The following is a 19,958-nucleotide window of genomic DNA, read 5'->3' on the forward strand; positions in this document are numbered from 1 at the left end:
GAGAAGGAGAGTAGGAAGGGGGGAACTGGGGAGAAATGCTGAAACAGATGGAGCTATAGAAAGAGTTGCGGGAGGGGGGAGTGAGTGATCAGTTCAGACCTCTAGAAGGAGGGAGAAAACAGGGTAGAGCTGAAATGAACAATGGAAGAAAGAGCATCCTCTCCACGTGACCAGTTCAGACTTATAGTAAGCACAATCTGTCCCTCCTCTGGCAGCCTGCTGGGTATGAAGAGGGAAAAGGAGGGAGAGAGACAGTGCGTGCATGCGCGCGTGTGAGAGAGAGAGAAGGGGTTGGAACAAATAGGGAGAAAAGGAGTTGGCAGAGAGAGAAGGGGTAGCTCTACCCACTTTTGGTTCTGGCCCCACCTACCAGCAGCATGTGACCTCCAACAGATTATCCTCAAGGGAATGTGGCCCTCTGCAGAAAAGGGTTCCCCACCCCTGCTTTAGAGGGTAGGCATATATTGACCTCAAGGCAAAAATGGTTAAACTTAACAAAATTATTTATAGAACAAGAAAGATGTAAATAAGAAAAAAGTCTGCAAACATATATCAATAGCTATCTTATCTCTGATCTGTCAAGAGCTTAAGATGTAGACTACATCAACATATGTTAACTAATTCAAAAACTACATCAAAGATGAACTTAGACAGCAATGTCCTTTTACTGTATGTCCATAGATCAGGCAAACAAGCAAACACAACATTCACAGCTATACAGAATTCCAAGTCAGTGTATGTACAGGACCTAGGTTGTTGTTGACTATACTTCACACAGCTTTTAGAGTATAAAAACAAGAGTACCAAACCTAGCTCCATGCATCTTTCTAACATTTTTGGAGACAAAGAATGAAAGGCTTCCAAATTCGTCCTTTCTGTCTCCTGCCAAGTGAATCTACATACTTTTAACAGAGAAAGCTGTTACAGGATATAGGGATGCCATCTCCTCAAGAGTATTAATTAGCTAGGGTTAATGTTAAAACAATTATAAATTAGGTAGTGTAGACAGGAAATTTTAGTTGGTCATGTAAACAGGATACCTAGCTACATAAAATAAATGCTTTAAGAGAAGACCACACAAGATATTCAAGGAAACAGGAAAACAGATATAATGTTAACACTCAATTGGCATGGTAAAATAGGACTTTGGTTTCACTTGGAAATCTGCATTCAGTTACAAGCAACAGTATTAGAAATACTGAAGACATGGATTTGTTACAATTTATTTGACAGTGTCTACACAAGGTGAGTGGGTGAACTCTATTCACACATTATAGAGGACGCTTTTAACCCCCCCGAAATGATTAGATGAGAAATAGCCAATATTGCTTGTAATCCACTAGAGACACTGCAGTTTGGGAGCGATATAAAAAATACCATATTTCCATTCTTTTCACAACTAAACTAGAGTAGAAGAAAGACCTAGGACAAATAGAGTCACATTCCATTCTTACAGAAAAGTTGATTTTGAGATCTCTGAGCAAAAACCCAACGAAGAGTTATGGACACTTAAGCCCATTGATTTCCATGGCTTTAGGCATACTTAACTCTCTGTTGGATCATGCCCTCTCACTTTAAATGATAAATTCATGGAAAGGCACCTTCATCAAAAGCTATGTCACAAAGACATATTTTCTTCATCATGTCTTTATGTATTTCTGTTATACTGGTTATCTTCTTCCATACCAGAGACAATGTCTAACACAACCTACAGTAACTTGATGAAATTTTACTGAATTACTCTAGGGTCTGTCTTGGTTCAGCCATCTGAAGTGGGCCTTCAAGTCTGAAGGCAGGCCATTTATCAGAGAGCTTACAATCTGTCTTCTAGTTCTACCAGTGGCTACATTCTCATAAAGTAAGATTTATTACTTGTAGGTGCTCTCAGTAAGCCACCACATGACAATCTGCAGAACAAAGTATCACAGTTTGCTCTACAGAGGTTACCCAAGAAATATTATGGGGTGAAGCAAGATAGATACAAAGAGAAACAATACTGTCCCTAAATATGGCTAGGATCAGAATCTCAATAATAGTAATCAAAGGTCATGTTCCAAGGGGATCAGATCATAAAGTATGAAGAGAATAAAACAAAAATGTCAGCGGAGGAAGGAGGAGGAAATCTTAGTCACAGTGCTTTTCAATTAATTTGGTATGTTGGGATAAGAAACTGTTTTCTAATTCTGGGCACTACATTGCCAGACTTAAATGAAGTGCCCAGATGTTTGAGGGGCTTTATAAATAATAATGTTATAAATTTCTCATTGCGCTGCACATTTGTTTCATCCTATAATTCCTGCATCGTTCACTGGCCAAACTTAATATAGGAGGTACGAATTGGCTCAAAGGCTGGAGATTCAGGGCCAAATGACATCATGTATGCAAGCATTTAACATGTCTGAATTTTGTTGTTTAAATAGCAACCAGGGAGGTGGGCTGTCAGTATCATCATCATGCAGGAAGCGGAGCTTAACCTTTTCCCCCTGTGCTATGATCCCAATGAAAATCACCTCCAAGATTCCTTCCCAGGGTTAATAGCAGCCCCAAGGTTGCTGTTGCTGAACAAAAACCAGACACATCAAATGCATCTGTTCATGAACATATCTTCTATTTTGACCCTCAATACAGCCCTTTGAGGTTGCTCAAAAGCTCATTCAATAAATGGGCAGCTGACTCTGCCCATAACTCATTGATTGTAGCCCACCATGTGCTGGCCACCATTTTGAATATGCAGGCCAAAGCGGGTGCATGCCATGGCCTGTTGTGTCATGCAAACCTATGCATCATGAGTTATATGAGGGTTAAACAACCCTCGGATAGCCCTAGAACAACCCATGGGTTCATTAAAACATGGTAGCTTAACATTATGTGAGAACCAGCCCATTCACTTTATGGGACACCCCCATGGGCAGGAGATGTGTTCAATGAACACATGTAGGTTGGGACCAAAAACTGGCCAAAAATAGAGACACCAAGTAGCCCAGAAACAAAAATGACACAGAATCACTTAAGTAACTGTTTATTCTGTGCCAGTCCCCCCCCCCCCCCACACACACATGTTTCAGAGATGAATGCCTTCCTTGTTGTTTTTGGGAATCAGAAACTACCACTGTGACACTAACACTTTTGAATAACTAAAAAGGATTTAGCACTGTGGTGTAATGTGTTATATTTTTTCACCACACATATTCTGAAATAAACTCTAAGAATGAAAAGCAATACTATATGCTGTATCTCCTGCACCACTCAGAGCAGCTCAGAACAATTTAAACAATTTAAAACTACAATACAATATAAAACTATACATTCACCAAAGAATGTATAAGTGCTATATCTGATGAGGTACATTTCCCAGGCCTAATTCAATCCCTCTCTTCTGGGATACTTCGGGCAGTATACAATGCTGCCACTGTGCTAGTGGGAACAACCACTAGTGCAATGGGAAGCTAGCGCTGGCTTGCACAACCAAAAACTAGATGAAACTAACACTTCCAGAATAGGGCAGGTCAGCAGAGTTCCTGAAACAGGACAAGTCAGTGAGCTCGTGGAAGGGAGCTCCATTGACCTGTCCCACTCCAGAAGTTGTTGTTTTGGCTAGTTCCCTGTTGTGCTAGTGGTCATTCCTGCTTGCGTGACATATTTAGAGCTGGCAAATTGTCAGCACTGGATACTGCCCTTTAAGCTGTTAGGAGCTCTGCCCCCATTGGAGTACAAGGAGTCCTTTAGTGGTATTATTTAGGATTATAAATGCATTTCCTCCAAAACTAATTAATTCTGCCCAATTACTCCTTTCACTACAAAGGGGTCAGAGCACTCTCTTTATTTTAGAAATTTTAGGCTACATTTTAGGGCAACATCTTCTGAAAGTGATTTACAAAATATAGAGCACCATAAAATCACAATTCTGATAATATAACAGAGTATCAAACAACCGGTTACAATTAGCAAAATGCCAAGGCAAACCTACCTACAATTAATAACACTTTAAAACATAGTTCAAACAATGCAACCTGCCCCCCACCCACACACACAACCATCAATAATCAAACCATAAAAGCTTACAGCACCCTGAAGTGGTGGTCGTGGTGGGGTGGAATTACTGTTGCCTGATACTCATCGCTATTATGGGCTCAAGCAGTTCAATTTCCATTTCCTTGGTTCCTCCCCACCCTCTCAAGTGATGCTCAACTTCCCTCAATATTTTGTGCCTCTGGAGGGCAATAAGCATGTGCAGCCCTTGTTGGGCTGTGTGTGTGTGTGTGGGGGTATTTTTCTTTTTAACTGACAAACTAATATTTTCTGCATACCTGGCACAGTGCCAACCATTTTACTATTAAAGGAAATATTGGATTTTTGTAAATTTAACCAAAGGGACTATATATATATATATATTTAAGAAATTTGAATATACAGAATTGTACTAAAACCTTTACTGTTCCAGTGCTGCAGCTCTTCAGCTCACTCTTCCTGTCCCAGTATACACAGATGTATGCACGTATTTCATAGAATGATTATGCTTACATCCTAAACCACTGGAATAAACAATCTTGGAGATGATAGAAAATACTTCTTTTAATTTTAAACTGTAAAGCAAGTAGAACTGTTTTCTTAGAGGGGAAAGATTAACTTGATTAATTGCTGATAACTGGCAATAAGCATCAACAAAATTTGGGGAAAGTTTTGTTTCATGATATTACAGACAAGACCAATTTCTTCTTTGAGTTACCATCATTTCTAGTGATTGCCATTGTGTGTGTGCACACAGGGGGCTGTGGGGGTGGGGGAAGGAGAAGTAACCAATGAAACTAATGTAAAGAAGGTCTGGAAGGTTCAGGACTCAAAATAAACTATTCTGTTTGCTGTAACTGTAGGCACTGTTTGTATGTTTCTTAAAATGTTTACATTTAGTATGTTCCACTCATTGTCTCGCTATAATCAAATATGGCCACAGAGCTACAAATCAGTTATTTATTCAAGACCACTGCAATTCAGCAGTATGTGATTCTCAGTTCTACAGACTCTTGAAAATGAAATGTCTGTTAATAACCAAGAGGGATACAGAAACTAATCTATCCACAGGAATAAAAATAACATCTCAATAAAAGTATTGTGTATCATGATAAGTTTATGTCATAAGTTTAGCATCTTCAGAGCAAATAAGACCTTGTGTCACAAGAGAACTTCACGAGTTTCCGGTGTGAATATCAGTAAGGATTGTATTTCTTAGAACCTCTAGTTATCCACAACATAAGAAGACTCTGTACAACGTACCAAATGACAGTTTTTCCTTCCTAATTCTAAGGGTGATCTGTGGCATAAATATTACAAAATACTTGACGTACTATAATTCTTTCCTTTCTCAATGCTTATTCTTAGAGCAGGAATGGGGAACATGTGGCCCTCCAGATGTTGTTGGGCTGCAATTCCCATGATCCCTCACTGTTGACTATCCTGGCTAGGGCTGATGGGAGTTGCAGTCCAACAACATATGCAGGGCCATACATTCCCCACCCCTGCCTTAGAGTATAAAACAGGCGTAGGGGGACCTATAGTCTGTGGGGGTGGGGTTTGGAGGCCAAAGACTCAAGTTCGCTTAATAAACATAATTCCAAGCATCTGGGGGCTTCTTCCCATTTCTCCCCTGCATTTGGTACCTTCCCATTTTTTTTCTCATTCTGGATTGGTGCCATTGGCTTTGCCTGTGAGAGGATGATTTCCCTCCCCAATGCACCCCCAAGCAGGACTAAGAGACTATCTGCGTGCCAAGGAGGGACCATAACTCATTGGTAGAGAACATGTCTTGCATGCATAAGGACCCAAATACAGTCCAAAATAGGGCTGGCCCAAAATGAGGTGTGTGTGGGGTGTGTGTGTGTGTGTGTTAAGAAATGGGATGTGTGAAAGTGGGGGTGGGAAACCAGTAGTGTGAGTGGCAGCAACAGCAGCACTTGCTCCTGTGGCCACCAGCTGGCAGTTGCCAACTGGTGGCCACATCCATTCACGCCACAATTCCCCCTCAGAGCAGCACTATGTCATCATCCAGTGTTGTTCCAAGGGGAGTTCTGTGTGGGGAGAAATGGTCACTAGTCACCTGCTCTTCCTGTATATATGGCCTTTCCATTGTTCAAGTACATTTTCTTATTTTTAAAAAAATCTACTTTCATTTGTACAAATGTACCAGCTGAGTGGAGGGACAGCAGGCAAACAACCAGACAGTATTTGCTCCTAAAACAGGATCACCACCCTCCAATAACAGCAGTCCTCTCCCCAAAACTGCTTCTTGCCATCCACCTGCCAAAATATAACCTTTTCCTCTAGCCAGTTATATAAGTGTCAGTGGTTTCCTATAGCCCCCATTCAGGTAGGTGGGATGTGACTCCAAAATCACAGTGGGCGTGGAGTAGATATCTACCACTGAAAGCCATTGAGAAAGCACCTTCAGCTATCCAGCAAAAGAAAATACCAATCAAGACAGGATTTTGTACTTTCAAAAAGCATGCTTACAATAATATTGTTATTTCCTACCAGCTGTCCTGTATGGAAGGCTAAGAAGCGTTGGATGGAAAGCAAAAAGAGAACATGTTCTCAAAGGTGCCAAAAAGAAACTTGTTTATTTAAGCTCAATATGTTTTGGAGGCAAAAGCACCTTCTTTAGGGGCACTCTTATAAAATGCAAATGCAAACAAACTAAGGCAGCTTACTAAAGTGGTAGCTATGCTTCATACACCATCAGGTATATGAAGCTGATGGAGCAGATTAAGAGCTAAACTAGATGCCAAGTTAAATCTGTAGTGTGCAGCTGATCCTCACCATATTTTTTACACTGAAGTAAGCATGTGGGCCCCCGATCTGGATTGGAACCACCACCTGTGGGAAGAGGAGGTTTAAACCTTCCCACCCAGCCATTTCCCTCTACCTTAAAGGGAGAAAAAGAGAAAAAAAGACGTTGCCACCAATGGATGTTTTTCTCTCTCTCTTTTTTTTTTTTAGCCTTGGTGGGGGCTGGGAATTTAAGGAGGCAAAGTGCCTGGGTGGGAAGATTTAAACCTCCCCTACCTGTATATATTGGTCCTGATCTGGACTGGGGGCCGACGTGTTTACTTCAAGGTAAAAAAAAAATAAATGGTGAGGATCAGGGGTACATTATGTGTTGAATTTAGCATCTAGTTTAGCCCTAAACAATCTAACAGTTAAACCATGAGAACTGAAGTTGCTGTTATGTAGTCAGGCACAACACATGGTTAGAGTGTAGCCCCTGACTTCTAAATGCTGTCACAGGCATTCACATAAAGTTCCCCTGAGTGTGTTACATAAAGCACTGATTCTGGCTCAGAAATGACCCATCCCAGGAAAAGCACAGTGTGGCAATAAGCATATGATACTACACTTCCCCTGACACAGGTCAGTCCTGGGTCAGAACTACTTCCTGAAGTGCCTTGATTAGGATGCTCAAGAGAACTCTGCATGAATGTGCAACAACACAGCATTTTGCTGTCAGAGGGCAGAATGCGAATTACTATAATCTGCTCTGAGACAGACTGTTTGAAGCAGCCCTCTAATATGTTTTCTTATCCACAACATTACTGTGTTCCTCATACACTGATGAGGTTACCACTAGGGGAAAAAATATTTCACATTTTAGGAGACAATACTGGTCTGTCCCTATCACTGATATTTTTGTTCCCTTCTGCAGGTATACATTAAGTGATTGCTCTATGTCTGTTTCCTAGGGCAGTAGTTTCTCAGCCATACCCTTAGGCCAATGGTATTAAAGTTAAGGTTCTTGTCAAAGTTGCAGGGACCATTTCTAATTCTTAGTGTCTTCTTAACTGAGACAGAATTGATGGGTTGGTGTCAAATGTAAATCGAACTGACATTCTGGATACATCACAATGAATGAGGTTTCTGGGTACCTGCTCTGTGGGGAATGTGGCCCTCCTCCATCCCATGTGACTGTGATAGGACACCCTGACTTTAGGCAGGGTACTGGGATTCTCTCCTCCCAAGAAGATATGATGGCATCCTTGAACACTTGAAGTTAGAATGGGGAAACGCATGTACTCCGAAACCATCTCAGGTTTTCGTCACGTCTAATTGAAGGAGAATTACTAGGCAGCACTTTCTCCTGTGCTCTCTCTGAGCTGCTACTCCTTATGTTGGGCAGAGAGGCCTTAAAATGCTCAACAGGTCATGGTCACTGCACTGTAGCAACAGCTTTATGTTACGCCCATTTGGGTGGGGCCCTGCTGAGACGTTAGGCACTTCCTTAAATCAGAATACATTCAACAATAAGCACACATCACTCACAGCCAGTGGTTTAATTCATCTCTCTTCTGTAAGACTCTGTATGTATTTATAGAATAGTGGTCTAGGACTGTGTCTCCACGACAACAGAAGCAGGAGTGAATGGAGGAGTACCAGATTTTTAAAAAGAAATCAGCTTTGCTGTGCTTTGGTCCATGCAGGCCTCCACGAGCAAGTGCACCACACCAGTAGAAGTTCCTTCACAGAACATCCTGGTGGGGGTGAGGGTTGGAGTGAACATCATCTGACTGGCAGGGGCTGCACAGCCAATGAGAGAGGCTTCCCCTCTCCCCCCTTTCTCCTTTCCCCTGAAGATCCAGATGCACCTGCATTTCAGGAGCAAGCCTCATTGAGCACAATGGGAGTTACTTCCAAGTAGACACACATATGCTTGTGCTGGGAAAGAGTGGGGAGGGGGAGAACACAGGGATGGGAAACCAGCCCCTTTTCTAACCAAACCGATACTGGGCAGGATCTCTATAACAAAGCTGTGAAGTAGTTACTTCCTAAGGCAACAAACCAAACGACAGAGAATCGGAGCCTCAAAATTGCACTTTAGAGCATTTAGGGAATGTGCTTTAAACTGCCATTTCAATTGAGGGGGATTTCTGTAAATTCTGGTGTGGGCATTCAGGGGACAAGCCTCGTTGAGCACAATGGGAATTACTTCTGAGGAGACACTAACTGGTTTGTGCAGGGATGGGAAACACACAGGAAACACCCCTTCACTGGGGTCATGGTGAAAGGCACACCTCTGGGCAGGGCTAGCATACCTGAGGTAAATGCAGGGGTTGGGTCACACAGCAACTATACGATGGAGAACCTGACTTAAGGAAAAGACTGGATTTTAAGTGGCCTCAGGAAATCCGTTTTTTCCCTGATAAGCTCCGGGGTGGCTTCTGGATGGCCACGACCTCAACACGAAGCCAGCTCAGAGAAAATCACTGGTGGAGACACCCTCTACGTCCTTCCCGTAGCTCAGGGGTGGGCAACTTGTGGCCCTCCAGATATTTTGGCCTACAATTCCCATCACCTCTCACCATTGACTATGCTGGCTAGGGTTGATGAGAGTTGTAGGCCAAAACATCTGGAGGGCCACAAGTTGCCCACCCCTGCACTACTAGTACAGCAATCTCATCATATGAAATCAAACATACATACCTGGACAGAGTTCTAAATCCTACCTCATATGTTTCCCAACCAGCAAACGACCTAAGATGAATACAACTAAAAACTCAGTGTGGCTGGGCAGAAGCATATAATCCATGTTTGTTGGGACCAAAGCACACATTACTTTGGCTTCAGCTATTGGTCGGTATAGAAATCGATAGATAGATAGATAGATAGATAGATAGATAGATAGATAGATGATACATACATACATACATACATACATACAATACTTTAAAGCACACATACCTTTTGTTCTTTTTAAATCTAGAGTAAATGCAGGTCCTCTGATCAGGATCAGAACCCTTGCATCAGGATGTGTATGTGAGGAGTAACACTCCCCCCCAACCCACTGTGGTCCCAGTTTTGATGGGGGGGAGCATGTTTGCAATATATATTGCCAAACAGTGATTAATTTACTTTAATGGATCTCTATGCTGGCAATATAAATTGCAGGTGTGCCCCCCCGCCCCGCAATCTGGATTAGGATCACAGAGGGGGTGGGGTGGGGAAGGGTTAAGGCCTCCACCTCCCACACTTGGGTCTGGATCTGGGTCCTTGTGTGTACTTTAGAGCAGGGTCACAACTTTTTTGCCTGCAAAGGCCACATTGGTTGTGAGTCCAGGGGGCACACATATGTGTGCACATTCACACAGTGTGCCTGCACAGATACAGAAATGCTCACAAACCTATACACACACACACACACACACACACACACACACAACTTCCCCTTATGCACATTCCTCCCAGACATTCACATACACCTTTCCCCCCCCAACACACACACACACACACACAGAGCCGCAGACATAGGCTGGATCTACACTTACCACCTTTTTTCGCTTCGAATGAGGTTTCACCACCCACCTTTCACACTACACAGTAGCTGCCTCGAGTTGGAACTGGAATTTCCCACTTCTGTGCTCCCGCTTTCAATACCCGAATATCCCGGTATTTCCCCTTGATGTGCTCTGATTTTCCGCCTTCGCTACCGTATCCGGTCGTAGTCCCCTCCCCCGCCTGTCCATATGCGGTGGTGTTTGTATTTCCCTCCTGTCCAATCACAGCTCTCGATGGCCCCATGTCTTCTTCCGGCTACCGATCACACAGGTTCCTCAGCAGCCCCCATTTCCTCAGCAACAAGCAAAGGGCTGGATATGCGCGTGCTTGTCTGATCTTGGAAGCTAAGCGGGGTCGGTCCCAGTCAGTGCTTGGATGGGAGACTGCCTGGGAATCAGGCTTCCTGCACTGAGCAGGGGGTTGTTGTATCCCTTCAAATGAGACTAAGTTTTACCCCCTCTATCCCCCGCTCCAGATGTTTTTTTAAAAATTAAAGCGTTATCCTTGCAGAATCGGGGCTTCTCCGCGATGTTTTTTTCCCCCTAATTCAGGCATGATCTTCGAAGCTTTGAATCTGTAAGCTTCACAACTTTGAATCTTCGAAGATCATGCCTCAAGGAGGGGGTAAAACTTAGTCTCATTTGAAGGGATACAACAACCCCCTGCTCAATGCAGAAAGCCTGATTCCCAGGCGGTCACCCATCCAACTACTGACCGGGGCAGACCTCGCTTAGCATCCGAGATCAGACAAGCGCACACAGGAAAACAGCAGGAAAACAGCACAGCGCTCGAGTGTGAACCGAGCTTGCACATTCGATGATGAAGCAATGCAACGGGGAAAATGGGTGAGTGTGAATAATCACGTTTTAATGTGAGAGCGTTTAACCCGATGGGACACCGAATTCATTGCAATGGTGGGCGCAATGTAGATTGGCCCATACTCTCTCTCTCTCTGCTGCACACATACACTTTCCCCTCCCCCCTCCCCCAACACACACATACAACCTATAAGCTTGGATCTAGGGATCCCCGAGGGTTGAGAGAGGTTTTCATTACTCCCAGCCTCCAGCAGTGAGATCGCCATTTCTCTGCTGCTAGTAGTGGTGAAAAAAAAACGGAGATCTCAGAGGTGGAATCACTTGGGGTTTGGAGAGGCTTTAACCTCTTCGACCCACAGCAAATCTCTGTTGAGATCACTGTTTCAGTGGGAGGTTGTCCCAAACCCTGCAAAATTGCTGTCCTGGTGCTGCTAATAGCATTCCCCCCATCCCCACCCACGGTCCGGCTGACCTGCTGGGCAGAGGGGGAAATTGGGCTGTATCCCCCTCAGCTCCACAGGTCACACTGGGGTGGACAAGGGCCACATGCAGCCTGTGGGCTCCTTGTTGTGCATCCTGCTCTACAGTTAAAAAAAAAAAAAAAGTAATGTGTGGCTTGGGTCTTAGTCTAGCACAACCACAGATCTCTGGTTCTTCATCCATGCCCTAATAGAGATCGGCATCCCTCTTCAGTCATAAGTATTATTTCAGAGGGTGCCCTAAAGGGAACTAGATTTGCGAAGGACATTGACCAAGGCCTAGTGCAAGAGAGCTTTGGGGATTCATTTCAGAGAACTCTCCTGAAAGAGAAACCCATGAAACGAATTCCAGTTGGACTTTGGCCCACTGTATCCCCTGAGGGATGTTTTTCATATAAACCCCTTGGCATTGGTATGAAAGCCAGTGGACTTTATCTCAAGAGATGTCCAGAGTGGGTGCCACTCAAATGGTCTATATTCGCAGTGCCCATTGCCTGCTAGTGGCTGGAGATGGGTGCACCCTTATGTTAGAAGTGTTAGCCAGGAACACTGTAAGCTTATTAAAAATTATTCTTGGCACACAATAGTTGCCGTACCTCATCAACATGTCCAACGGCTCCGTAGATCTTTGCTGTTTGACCAATCAGACTTGGGAAACTCTCCCCAATCTCTTTCAGTATAGGAAGCAAGTCGGCCAATACTTCTGGTTCATAGTCCGATATTTCTGTCAGTATATTTAGGATGAGGTCATTATGATGGGGATCTCTTAGGTGACCAATTAGAAAGGGAATACATTCTTTGAGCACCTACAAAATAGAGGGGGAAGGAAGTTGAAAAGTTAATCCATTTTTGCAAAAATATTCTGCTTGTCATTATCTTTATACAGAATTTTCAGAGAATTCCGTGCAAGTTCAGTTCTGCACAAGGTGTATGGGTAGACTACTGCCTTAGGTTATACATTCATAGATTTAGCATTTCACAATTAAGGAAATCCTTCAGTGTGTTAACAAAAAACCCTACAATATTCTCACATTTCTCCCCTTAGACTAGTATGACTTTTTATTGAATTAAAACAAGTTTGAATTAAGGTCTCTGATGACACAGTAAATGAAAGAACAACAGAAATTCCCACTGTCCCCTAGGAATCTTTAAAATCTTAGGACTGATGCCTGGAGCAAAGAATGAAATTAGGGAACCACAGCCTCAGCTGGTTTAAGTCAGCATCAGTCCATATGCTGCAATGAAAGGATACAGATAGGAATCAGGCCCTTGGCAATATGAGACATAAGCATCACATCACTATAACATCTACCAAAACAAGACACACTGTTGCAATATAGCATCGTTCTTCTAGTGGCCCAAGGAGCACCATAAACATTTGTAAAAATAGAATCTTGGGTAAAAGGGAATGCCTTTATGGAATTGGCAATGGGTTATATGGACTTTCATGTAGAAGGTCTGCAAAATCATGGCCTAGGTACTCAAAGTTGCAATTTGCATCATTGTGTGACAGTATGACCTGGTCCATACAACAAACCATGGGTTCAAACTTTGGCTTGTTTGTCCCTCAAAAACCTAGAATTCTGTGTTTGGACGTTGCAACTGGGTTCCTGGGTTGTTTAAGAAAACAGATGCAAAGCAAAAGTGGTGAGTGGGCAGAAAGCAGAGTGTGTGCTTGCTGCTGCATGGCCCTAACAACTCATGGTTTAAACAACCCATAGGTTGTTATTATGTGCAAACCAGGCCTGTATCTGAACATTGAATAAAATCAGTTCAATGAGGCTACTGTACAATTGTCTAAATATATATGTTTGGTTTTATGCAAACCATAGGAAGACATGCATATCATAGGAAGCCAATTTTTAATGCCATGGTGGATCCGGTTGTGATTAGGAGAAAGCAATGGTTTGGAGACCAAACTACAGAAATATGCATTATCTAAACAGTTAGCAATGTACACTAGGCTCAATTATATAATGCATCCAGATTTGGAAATCTGTATACAATGCCAAAAATGAGAGAAACAGGGAAGTGGGATGCTTTCAAAGTGGGAAAAAAGAAAGTGGAATGGTTAGGCCTGACTCAGTTATGTCCACTTGAAAAGAAGTGGGAGTTAGGGTGGCCAGGTGTCCTACTTTACAGAGGACAGTCCTCTATTTGAAGGTTCCTCTGTTTGAAGAGGTGCCAGTCCAAGTCTAGTTTAAAGTCAAAGAACCATAAGAAGGGGAGAGCAGGAGGGGCCCTGGAGTTGCCCATCAAAAGTTAGCACCTGGACAGCAGACTGAGGAGGCACACGATCACCTACTCAGTCCTCTCCACTGTTGTGAGATGTGTTGTATTTCTATTCAAATTATAGTTATTATTTCTAAATCTGCACCTCTCTGTATATGCAAATGTTATGCAAACTGGTGTCCTCTTTTGTCCTCTTTTTGATTATGCTTTTCCTCTTTATTGGCAATACACATCCTATGACTTGACTCTGAAATTCATGCTTATCCTAAGTTATGGTGCACCTATCCCCATTTAAATGTGGGGAACTTCCATCTGGATATTCACCTTGCATAGTGTCTCAGTCTAAACATCTACCTTTTTTAAAAAAAGGACTTTTCGGATAAATCTTGAAATACAATTATAAGTCTGTCCACATATGTTACATACTCTTTGGATCTGGCAACTCTTAGTTCTCTCTCTCTCTCTCTCCAATTAATTAATTTTAATGGAAACATATTAATCAATAAAAAGTTGTTTGAACCAGTTTCATATGCATGTTTTTTTCATACCCATTCAATTCTCCACCTCTCCCTCCCTTTCTCTTCAACAGCATCCCTACAATTTCACCCGTCCTAATAAAGAGTTTCCTAAGAAGTCTGTTTCCAGGCCCAATTTAAGTGCTGGTTTCAACTTACAAAGCCCTAAATGGCTTGGGCCAGGTTATCATCTCCCATATATAGGTACCCAAATATTAAGATCTTCCACATGCTCTTGCCAAGAGAAGTAATGGGGTGGGGGGACTCTAAGGATTCTTGGTGGTGGCATCCCAGCTGTGGAATAGCCTCCCCAGAAAGACTCACCTGGCATCTTCTTTCTAGTCTTTTTGGCATCCGGTGAAGGACCTTTTATTTCCTCAGACCTTTTAAACACTCTTTGGACGCTTGCTGTTTTAGTATACTTTTTAATCTGAACTGCTAATTGTTTTAGACTCTCTCTATTAGAAGGAAATTTTATGTTAGGCTGCATTTTTATTGTTTCTTTTTCTTTTTTAATTATTGATGCCTGCCCTGGGTGCCCCTTACCAGAAGTAGGGAGAGTCTGAGAAGACACCATTTGAATTTCCTATATTGCCCCAGAACAGCCTTCTCCAACCTGGTGTCTCCTAGATGTTTTTTTTACCATTACTCCCATCAGCCCCAGCCAGCATAGCCAATGGTCAGGGATAATGGGAGTTGTAGTCCAAAATGTCTGGAGGGCACCAGATTGGGGACGGTTTCCCCAGAGCATCATACACAGAGGAAAATTAAAATAGTGCCCAGAAGTTGCCTGCTTCTGCCAGGTACACCCACTAGAGAGCACTGCACTGGAAGACCCCCTCAAACACCTTCAATCCAGTCCTGGTACTGGAATAAGAACAGCATTAAGTCATTGGCCTCCACTGTCTCAGCAGGGCACACTTGAAATCACAAGGTACACCTCACTGAGCATTTTTGCATCTAGCTTTTCTTAAAAGTGTTCTTGCTTTTTCCTAATCTCTGAACTTCCTTATCTACCTCTGTCTCATATTTAGTCTTTCTTCTCCCTCTATGGCTGTTGCTAAATCATTAATTCTGCCTCTCCATCTTACCAGTTTCTTTTCAAGGAGTGCAAATATGTTAGCCATCTTCTGAGTGAGTTTTGTTTTGAATACTTGCATTAGCTGCAGGATGTTTGAAAGCACTACTTTGGTAATAGATTCAAAGCTCTCCTGAGAGTAAGTGGTATTTTGGGCACCATATTTAGCTGACCTCTTGCTGAGTCTGCATAATTAGTTCATTCTATGGTTTCACAAATTTTAAAGGAAGACTGCTGACTTCTGATTCTTTTACTGGGATTCCTGGGGGTGGGCAGTCTTTTCCTGGGTTGAAGCTGGAGCCAAGAATTCATGCCACCATTGTTCATAATGATATTGCTCTCCCTTCTCCCCAGTAACCCAGTGTAACAGCAAACCCTTTTAATCAAATATTTTGGTCTAGGGTGAAATAAGGTTTGCATTTATTCATCACATTTTGAATCCTACTGTTTTCGAAGTAACTGTGGGCAGCATATACTGGTTTCATCCTCACAACAGCTCTAGGCTATATTAAAAGATAGTGAATTGCCTAAGGTTACAATGAGCTTTATTGCTACTGGGTTATTTGAATCCAAATCTCTCCTGCCTATCCAAGTCCAGCTCCTTATCTGCTTCACCATTCCAATTCTTGACATTACACATTATTTGCTTTTTGTTTTAAAAAAGCACTTTTTGAAATGTCAGATCACATTTTTACAGAGCAGATCCCAAAGAGCCCCTATGGGGATAGCAAACAGACATTAACAAGAGAATGAGAATTATGCTGAAAAGGTGTCATATGACCCTGGCTCCAAACAAAGGCTAAAACGGGCCTCATCAGACTGGAAAATTTTGTTTATAGAAGGAGTTATATTTCCTCTGCAACTATATATTTTGAGAAAGTTCCCTAGACTGTACTGTGAAGTGGATATTAAATTCCTGGGTGTATTTTATTTTTATTTTTTGGAAAGACTGCTGAAATGTATACTCTATAAATTAGGTATCTTTGTACCTTGCTGTAATACCCTATGCCTCATAAACATCCTGCTTGTGTAACTGGGTGAACCATACACAAAATATGAAATGTTTCTGTTGTGTTATTTATTTATTTATTTAGCTAACTCATATTCTGGCAATTATTGACTGCAGTGTGGCTTTAAAATCTACTGAAGCCTTCAGTAGATTTTAAACATCTTCATCTTTACAGGCGAAAATATAATTATCACACACAATGGGAGGGTTTGCATGTCATGATAAGCCAGGGATCCTCTGGAACCCTGGCTTATCATTTACAAGCAGACTGTTCGTAAACACTGCCCGATCGTGAGTGGCTAAATAACAGCGGGTTATTTATCTGGCTTTTCAGGGGAGAGAAAAGCCAGAGGTCCAGGTTCATATGCCATGATAAACAGACCATGGACAAAAGGTCCATGGTTTGTTTAGTCACCCCCACTTCCAGCAGGAATGATCAGGCAGTGTGCATGATCACACTGCTCATTATCTTGATGCGCAAACTCGGTCACTGACTAACGAATGTCTAAAATTATAAGAAGCTTTAATCAGCAGGCTTAATTATAGCAGGTAGTCCCTTATACCTTTTTCCCCAAACTGGAAGATGATAAACTTTATCACAGTAACTGTGATGCTTTTATGAACTATGTTAAATCACTTCTGATGCACTAAAGCATTTGTTTGCTTTAACCCTCCGTTAACGTTGATTGCAATACATTGGCTAATCTGTTCAATCATGTTTTGGCAATCAGTGAAAAGTTTTTTGGTAGCATTTGTTGAGATGTTATCCAACTCTCTTCAGTAAACGTGTAAACAGCACTGACTAAAATCTGTACTTGGTGTAATGTTTTTGACTTGTGAGAATGAAATTAATTAAGTCTTTACTTTCTGTTGCTATAAAGATGTATAAGTACATTTTGTTGTTTGAGATTATGTAGGATTTTCTTTAGATAAGCATGTGTAAATATAAAAATGTGTTTTTATAATTTAAAAAAAAATCTATATACTGTAGGAAAAAGCACTGGGAATTCAGAGGTTTTCTTGCATGATAGCTTCAGGGCAGCAGATATTTATGTGCAAATATTCTGCAAAAGTCGGGGTCCAGTCCTAAAGGCTGGCAGAGGGGCTACTGGATGTAGTGCAGATGTCGCTCCATTGGCAGAGAGGAAGGTTCACTGGTGGGACAGCACTACTGTAGGCCCTTGAACATGCCAGCAGAAATTTCCATGGGCGTAGATGTCCTACTGGTGTTATTTTGCTGGTGGTGGTGAAAATAGAGCATTTCAGGGTGTGTCTGGAGCAACCAAGGTTCTATAAGATCCTAAACCCCTTCAGTCCCCCAACTATGCTAGCCCTGGAGCTGGTGTAGTTAATTCCCTCCCGTTGACCGCAATGGGAGGAACAAAGAAAAAGAACTGGCAGGGCTTAGGAAGTGGAGGTAACTCTGCCATGGATTCTTTCCCCACCCATGTAGGATTACTCTATTAATTTTTAAAAACATATATGGTCCTGTTAATCTCTGCTAGCATAATGTTATACCAGCATGTCTTTGGTCTCTGACAGTGTAAATTTACTGGGAAGCAATCCTATCCTCATCCAGTGTGGGTCACTCAAGATAGGATCATGCCATTGGCCTTATGTTTCTGTTGTTCTCATTCTTCAAAGTACTTTCTTCAGGGTCTCATCTACACCAGGCTTTTACTCTGGGGTGAGTGCGAGTCAAGGTCCCTCATGATAGATGACACAGTCACGACTTCGCAGCCATCTGTGGTTTTCGCCCAGAAAAAGCAGAGTTCCAAGGAGTCATTTTACTGCGATTTTTTGGGTTTGCTGCGGGTTCCCCCGCAGTTGTGGGCCATCTGTTCCTTCCCCGAACTGACTTCGCATCTTACAGTGGGCGTGTTGTAGGTGTGCATTGTGGCTGCATCACTCTGTGTCACCCCTTTACTCCCCCCCATCCCTTTGCAGCTGCGCAGTTACAGAGGCACAGAGGGACATTTTCATCTATTAATCACACTTTCGCACAGTTTTGCAGCTTCATATCTTCGCAATGGTTGTGGGCTCATTACCCAAGGGCTGGGGGGTTTTGGAGGGAGGACCAACATCGCTCCGGCCACCATTTTGGAGCGATGGCTAGACACGTAGCGCTCATGCTTGTGAGTGTGAACCATTGCAAGAGTCTCGGGCTGGGGAACTGACAAACTGATGGTGTGGAAATGAAGGAGCACAAAACACCCACTTTTTACCTAAAAAGGGACAGAAAGACACAGCAGAGCACCTCAAATACAAAACAGACACTGAAGTGTCACCCCCCCCCCCACACACTCACGGGACTGCACAGCTGTGCATTTCAGTATAATGGCAAAAAAAGGGGGGCATGGCAAGTCTCTTAGGGAAGCGCTCAGTACATCGCAAGTGTATTGCAGGGCATGGTGATTCGAAGCTGCATTGCTGCGCATTTGAGACGGGGTGGGTCGTCAAAGCGGTGCCATATAGATGGGGCCCTGGTCATTAAAGTAAGAAGAGCTTGCAGGGCGTGCATTCTTCCATGTCAGCTCTGCCACTAGGTCAAGGATCCATTTGCAACCTTCTGAGTCAAAGCCATCTGTTTATGTTTTTGTTTAGTCTCAGGCACAATATAAGTGTAACATTTAGATATGTAATTACAAGCAGTGAATCAGATGAGTAAATGCAGCCTCACCTAATGGGAGCTGTATTTACCGCACCACAGTGAAGTAATAGGGCAGAAGTGGGGAACCTCCTGGGGTCCCAAGCTGGCTGTCAGGAGCTCCTTGGCAGCCCCTTTCAGTCTAATCCAGTCGCGAAGTCCAGACACAGACAAAGGGATTCTTTTCAAAGCTTTATTCCATTTACAACTTAACAACTCTACTATCAGCGACTAGCTATGAGCAGCAGAGTACCTATGCCCAGAGTTGGAACAGTTGGTCCCCGTGTGAAGGAGAATCACTTGCAGACCCTGAACTTATGGGCTAGGGAGAGTCCCTCCACTTTTCCCTTGGCTCATCTGGGCGCAACTGTTGCTTGCGCGCCAACTGGGCACTACGCCTCCTTTCCGCGCCCTCCATTTGCCGCTGCTCCCTGCATCGGCATCGCGCATCCAGCAAGCCCTCTGCCCGTGCTCTCTCACTCCCTGGACCACTATCTATGTCAGGAATGCCAGCGGGAGAAATCTCTGCCAGCTGTTGGCTCTGGGAGGGATGAGCGCGCTCCTCTCCCACAAGTGGCTGCTCCACCTCAGAATCAGAACTACTCTGGGATTCTATGGGCTCAGTGTCCACTCTGACATCATCCCCGCTCCCATGAGGCCCCCCCCTTGTGCTCCTCCCCTGGGGCCCCTGGTTTGTGGGGGTACAGCTGGTGGAAGCGGCCACAGCAGCAACGGAGCATGCACATTTTCCGCGGGTTCCCAGGATCGCTCATCTGGCCCGTACCCCTTCCAGTCCACCATATATTGCAGGTGGCCATGAGAAAGGCGGGAGTCCAGAATCTCTGTGACCTCAAACTCCTCCT

General features: G+C 43.3%; 1 protein-coding gene across 2 annotated transcripts in view; it reads right to left on the bottom strand.

Moving 5' to 3' along the window:
• The window catches only part of VEPH1 (ventricular zone expressed PH domain containing 1), a 250,480-nt gene that overhangs the window by 115,668 nt on the left and 114,854 nt on the right, over positions 1 to 19,958 (bottom strand). For both annotated transcript variants that reach the window (XM_084847341.1, XM_084847342.1), the window contains exon 7: positions 12,211 to 12,420. In XM_084847341.1, the coding sequence (XP_084703467.1) occupies positions 12,211 to 12,420 (210 nt within the window). The remainder of the gene's footprint in view (positions 1 to 12,210; positions 12,421 to 19,958) is intronic.

The sequence above is a fragment of the Heloderma suspectum genome, chromosome 3 (assembly GCF_057233095.1).
Source record: "Heloderma suspectum isolate Gila_16-S chromosome 3, 16-S_ref, whole genome shotgun sequence".
NCBI classification, from domain to species: Eukaryota; Metazoa; Chordata; class Lepidosauria; order Squamata; family Helodermatidae; genus Heloderma; species Heloderma suspectum.